General features: G+C 37.4%; 1 protein-coding gene across 1 annotated transcript in view; it reads left to right on the top strand.

The window, feature by feature from the left end:
• Positions 1-4,063, top strand: part of LOC140148752 (sodium-coupled monocarboxylate transporter 1-like) — a 45,729-nt gene extending 41,666 nt beyond the window's left edge. Inside the window, exons 13-16 of the mRNA XM_072170800.1 lie at positions 954-1,153; positions 1,815-1,915; positions 2,619-2,737; positions 2,916-4,063. Of these exons, the coding sequence (XP_072026901.1) occupies positions 954-1,153; positions 1,815-1,915; positions 2,619-2,737; positions 2,916-2,987 (492 nt within the window). The 3' untranslated portion in view covers positions 2,988-4,063. The remainder of the gene's footprint in view (positions 1-953; positions 1,154-1,814; positions 1,916-2,618; positions 2,738-2,915) is intronic.
• Positions 4,064-6,752: the final 2,689 nt, after the last annotated feature.

Genomic DNA, 6,752 nt, shown 5'->3' with positions numbered 1-6,752 from the left:
TCACCGTAGTTATGGCGGAGTGCAGTCCATTCAATCAAATGTTGTCATCAACCTATTTGATCGTAGTGCAGGGTTATGTGTGTGAGACTAACTGTCACGGTAGATTGCAATCATGCTTTTGTTGAATGCATTTGAGTAGTCCGCCATATTTACGGGATGATACGTCACATGCAAGGCCTCTATTTAAAAAAACATTCAAACAAAACCTCATCAATGGATATTTACATGATGATGTTTAAAGTGCTTTTCTCCTGCATGATGGATTTACATGCGCTGCTTTAGTTCGCATTTTATGCTTCATTGATTTTTCGGACTTTATGTTGTCTGTCTATGGCATTCATAGAATTTGTAACCTTATAAATATCGAATCTTGTATTTAAGTTATAGACTTGTCTGTAACCTTCAAATGGGTGCCACAACTTTGCACGCTTTGCGTTTCTGTGGCATCCACATCTCTCATACCACATTATTAAAATATTATTTTGTAATATTAATATTGGTATCTCAATTGTAAATTATTTGGCATTGCATTGTTACTAATTTATTACAAAATTTTTCTTTCTATATCATGTTATTTATATGTATGTGTGTTGAGATGAAAATAAAACTGAACTGAACTGAACTGAACGCACCGCTTCCGAGTTGACTTGAATTCAACTCCTAGCGATCTGCCACTTTGGGCAAAGCGGTGGAGTGATTGATATATCGACTTGCCGCTAGTAACCGCTAGCGTTTCTGGTGCGACTGCGCATTACACCAAAATCGTCATCAGAGCGGCAAAGTTTGAAACCAGCATGATGTATCACTTTACTGTGGTGTGTGTGTGTGGGGGGCGGCAGCGGGGGTAGGGGGGGGGGAGGTATATAGGTGAGGGTGTGACGGCATGTGGAAGTGAATGTTCACATAACCTAAGCTATTCTCTCTGAAATATCTCATACTGTTACTATATATAGGGTGTCTTAGCAGGATTCTTTATTGCTACCTTTATTGGGCTGTGGATCTTCATTGGTTCCATAATCTACCCAACTCCAATTGAACTTTTACCTTTATCTACTGAAGAGTGTTTATCTTCTACCGTTGACTACATCAACCTTACAGCACCAGAGACTTTAGTTTCTGCACTAACAGCTACTACTGGTCCTGTCGTACAAAGGTTTGTATTGATTAGCTTTGTTGATCGTCTCTACGTTTGTCGCCACAAAAACCGTTACAGACAATTTTGCCACAGAAGAAAACACTGCGGCGCATTTTCTAAAAAGCGCGCCAAAATGTGCAATTTTAACGCTAAAATGAGACCAAATTAGGACGGCTCAAAACCTGGCCAAAAGAAGATGCACATTACAAATTGGTTAAATCTGTCTCAGTATTTCAAGCCTGGGGCTGTGGCAACTCAATGAAATCTTTACACTTTACGGTCGAACTCATGAGCAGATTACACCAAAGGTACATCAAAACGCTCAACTATAGTACAATCTCGCATTTACAACCCAGCGCAGGGTGCTTGAAATACGCATTAGAAACCTACACTTAATAATGGTATTTCATAACCGGGACCAACGATTTTAGCAAAATTTGCCTTTCTCTGCGCAAGTTGATTTTGTTCCCGCGCAATACACATGAATGCAAAGTCATATTTCATCCCAAATTTCAAAATATGTGAACCGTCATCTCATCAGGTTCTAATCATAATACGTGTTTTTAATGATTTTCTCTACGAGATGTTGTCAACATTTATTCCGAGAAGTCGGGTTTAACGTTCATTATCAAATCTTTGAACCCCATTTTTTAAATTATCTTCTGTCTTTATCCTACAGACCCGGTATCGCTAATTTTTATGCCCTTTCACGTTTTTGGTACACGCCTCTTAATTTTGGGATATCGATTGTGGTCGGTATTGTTGTTAGTTTTTTAACAGGTAAGTATTGATTTCGAATTTTTTTGACAATCAAAACATTGTATTTATAATGATACGCGTCGCTAGAGAAGCTGGAGAAATAATATTTGCAATCTTATACCTTTGTCGCACATGCACCGCCGTATACATGGTATACAAAAGTATTTTATCTGGTGGCGAAATCACCAATCCGGCAGAAGATTTGGGATGGGGGCCTCATAGGAATTTTACACGAACATGGCCCTTTCGTCCGATTTCCATTTGCTTCTCTATGCGTTCTGGTCGTACAAGCATATAGTCCGGTATCTACGGGAATTTATTGATGACCCCCCCAAGACTTTACCAAACCAACTTTTTAGCTTTCTTTTATGGTCCTATAACACATTCAAGAATATGTTAACAAAAAATAATTCCCGGCACTCCGGTCATATTCTAGGTTAAAGGTCAACACAGTGGTCAAATTTCAAAGTTGCTCAAATTTGGCTAAACAAACAAGCACACCAAATTATTCCTCTCATTACAAGGACTCAGAATAAAAAACGTCTGCACCTTTCTGTAGTAATAGTTTGACCTACCTGCGACATACCGTTCTCGAGTTATAAGCAAAAATGTTAAATTTTGGGGTTAGTTTTTTGACCACAAAGGGGCCAAAAATTAAAAGTGCTGCTGTAGGCTGTCAAAAGACAACTAATATGTCATATTTTGAACGTTTTCGTTCATATAGGATTCAATGACCCCAAATTGATTGATTCCAGGCTGATATGCAATCTACGTCAGACATGCCTATTTCAATTATCAATGGATGAAGTCGATGGACTCGAAGATACAGATAAACTCGTCAAGGTATATGTTTCCGTTTTTGCTCTATTTATTTTGATAGCCTATCGAATTTACCTTTAGGAAAAAGCAAATCTCTTTACATGATAGACTTGAAATATTGATTTGAATGACAGCAACTTAGTTTCCAATTGTATGTGCACTGCAAACTATATATTTATATATGTATCTTTTTATATTACAGAAACAGAAAGGTGCAGACGTTTTTTATGTGGAAACACGTGAAGTGGGAACATTGACCATGGATGAAACCTAGCAATCAGGAAATAAATCCGACCATAAATTTAGTCTCGAATTGGTCATTTTGATTAGGCTAAAAAAATGTTGACTTGCCCTTTAGGTGCCAACACCTACCTAGGTCGGTCGATTAAAAAAAATTGTTGGAATTTCTGCAAAATATGACGTGACACGTAATACGTAACATCTTCAGGCGCATATTTATCGAAAATACTACGAATGCGATTCAAATTAATGCACGAAAAGCGACTCAACACAATTTTCGTCCCGCATTTAGAGCGTAACTTTCGTGGATGTCACAGGATGCCATGTTTAAGGTTAGCAACTATTTTAAACTGTTGCGATTTGGTAGTTCACAGCATCTTGCGAATGGTAGTCTTGTTCAAGACGGTCTAAATAATTATACTATGGCCAGCTAATTTCCTCAAGTCCCGGCCGCTTTATACGGCAGATAAAATCAACTAAATTTCTGCACTGATCATTTATATTTCGCACCATTGGCAAGCGAAGCGATCACTCACCGCTATTGGCACTGTCAGTTTTATCTTCATGCTTGATTTTACTACGTACATTTGAGCACCCCCCATCGCTAGAGAGTCGGATCACCGTCGTTGGCTGTTACTCACACGCGTAACATACAGTATGTGGCCCGGGTGGATATGGGCTTGAATCAAGACTATGCGAATGGTAGTGGGCTTTTGGCAAAAAATGCATTGATCATTTCATAGCGAGCGTGTAGAAGAATTCAAATATCACAGATATACTTTATAGATCCCGTGGTTCTTGGGTTTTATGTTGTAAAGAGGGCTAAACCAACAACACCTTTGTAAAACGTACAAAGTAAATGATTTGTAGAATGAACTTTTGCAAAACATCAAAGTGTTATTTTTCAATAATATATTCATTTAAATAATGAAAATTGGCTGCTTCGACCAACAATACGTGTACCCTTAAATTCCGTGCTGTGAAATAAACCTTTAGACACCGACCCATTTTAGTAATTTGTAATCTAGTAACTTGTAAACTAGAAGTAAACCGTAATAAAAAGATTTATACAATACAAAACAATGTCTAACATTTCCCACTTAGAGTGATCCTGCGTACCACCTTAAGCTAATTACAGTAGAGAGATGGCGATTATTCAAACAGTAGAGAGATGGCGATTTTCCATACGTGCTGCGTGGACTCTGTGTTAAAAAAAGGCGTTCAAAACGACATTCAATATTGTTAGTCTCGGTTACAACATCAGCTGGATTGTGCTCACGAAACATATTCGTGGTAAAAATTTGGCGCGTTACATGAGCCGTTGTGACGCCGTAAAAATTTCAATTTCAACATGGACCGTGCGTAGGTGTGGGTTTTCCAAACATCTAATTTGTTATACGGCCAATCTCGCACGCATTTCAATGGACAATCTGTACGCATGTACGTACATAGGGCGTACATATGGGTATGAATGAAGTCAAATTTTCACACCTCAATGTTGCTTAATTTTATTATGATTTGCTTACAAATAAAAAGGATCATATCAATAGTTAGACTTTTCTTCCTATGTTCATTATCCTTGACTCTCTTTAATATATTTTTAAATTGGCAAATGTTGTGCATTTTCAACGCAGTCTCCACGTTTATTTTGTACGTGCAAAATCTTGCTATAAAATACGCGATTTCGAATAGATCCGCGGGCGTACGATGACGGCGTGTGGAAATCGCAAGCTCGCTATTATATTCCATTCTGCATGACAGAGCATGATATAACCACATTGAGTTTCTATAGTTGAGAATGCTTGATGCACTTTGGAAGTGTTTGAACTTTAGTCACGGTGCATGCAAAAACCCAGGGGCAAGAAATTTAGTAGCAATGGGGCCATATGTAATCAAGTTGGACACACTAGACGTTGGTATCAAATTCGGCTTTCGATTGGATCACATTTGGTAAAGTATTACTTTAAACCACAATCACGAAGGTATTTGTTACTAGTATTTAAGGTGGCTGTGTACTCTCAGACATGCATGTAGTAAAAGTGCAATAACTTTGTAATTATTCGCGCAAAACATATAAAAGTATACATTTTTATGAAGGCAAGACATCAATAAATCTTAATATAAATACAGATTTGAATTTTGAAGAAAATCACAAAAAAGTGAGTTTTTGGCAATATTTGTTAGGTACATCATAACAAAAAAACATTCTTTCCAATATATTTTATTTTGTTTTTAGCTCAATCTTGAGGCTCCGTTCCAAAAACAGTTTTTTATTTTTTGATATTGGCCTTATTTTTTGAGATATTGACCATATAAGGCATCAAAATGAACTTTTAAAATTCAAAACGCCTATTTGCACAAAATGATGCCCAAAATCGGAAATAGACCAAAATATACAAAAATGAGAAAACCGTTTCTTGCGTCGATCATGCTTTTTACGATGATCATATTTGCTTACCTATAGATGCTGTATTTATTGAGTTATCGTGTACCTAAATCGTCATTTTACCGAGAAAATGAACATTGAAATAATGGCCGTTGAAGTTTAAAGTGGTCACATTTTGCACTTTCATCGAATCTCACAGGAGAATGCGACAGTTTTCGTTTTTGAAACTTATATTACGTGAACATCGGGTAAATCCACAGCCCCTTGAGAAGTTTGAGCGAAATCCATTCATAACTTGATATTTAAATCGGGGGAAAGAACTTGAAAAAACCCACATTTTATCAGCTAAAACGGAGCCATTTGACCACTAGTTTTTTGTGAAATCAGCGCTTCCGTGGTGTTTCCATAAGATGCGCCGCGCATGCAGATAAGCAGTGCGTATGCGTCGCGTATTTGTGCGTTAACAAATTGCGCGATACGCAACGCGATGAGTTGTTGCGCGCGGGTACCTTGCTGGTACAACAAAGATTTTCTTTCCTTTTCAATTTCAAACACGAGTGGAATAGTGAAATAAAATCCTTAAAATATTGCAGTTGGAGTTTACAAATCTGGATTTTCATTCCTTGTATTTATAAAAAACATAACAAGGTACAAACATATCATAAAAACTCAATTTTGAGAAAGAAACAATGGCTAGAGTACACAGCCGCGTTAATCCAGGAAACATTGTTTATCTCGGCCAGTTAAAGATATATACCTACTTATCATTTTTCACCTGTATTTTGCAATTTGTTTTCGTCATGACGTCTGTTCCTATATTTTCTGTATATGACTGGGTTGTCTTCAGCCTTGTGATGTGGTTATCGGCAAGAGTTGGCAAGTATCGGAATATATTATGGCTTCACTGGTAGTAAACAAAAGACCACAGATGTATTTGCTTGCAGGTCGTAGCATGGGATACCTGCCTGTTGCAATGTCATTGATGCCAGTTTCTTCACAGGGATTTATATTCAGGTATGAATTCTTATCGGGTACAAGAACGTCGGCATTTTTTGGCGAAATCGAGTTATTTATGGATTATGAAATGGGGAGGTGGCAAACTGTCGTGTCTGCACTCTGCCACATATGATCTTCATGTGTAACATTAACACCATTAACACCGGAAATAAGGGGGTGTTCATAATCCATGTTTGGTCCGTCCTAAAAATGGTGGGGTTTTATACCTTTTTTATGGTGTAAATTTGTTGACTTATAGCTAAAAATGACTGTTTGGAGTTATTACTCATTGGAGTCATGGTGTTACACCCAAATTGTAAGTGAGGAAATTTTGTTGATTTGAAGCTTGAGAGTACTATTGTATGCTTAACATTCATGCGTGAATTTGGAATGTGCATGCCTTGTTGTACATTTTAC

Source organism: Amphiura filiformis, chromosome 3 (genome assembly GCF_039555335.1).
Source record: "Amphiura filiformis chromosome 3, Afil_fr2py, whole genome shotgun sequence".
NCBI lineage: Eukaryota > Metazoa > Echinodermata > Ophiuroidea > Amphilepidida > Amphiuridae > Amphiura > Amphiura filiformis.
This window is presented reverse-complemented; position numbering and strand designations above follow the sequence as displayed.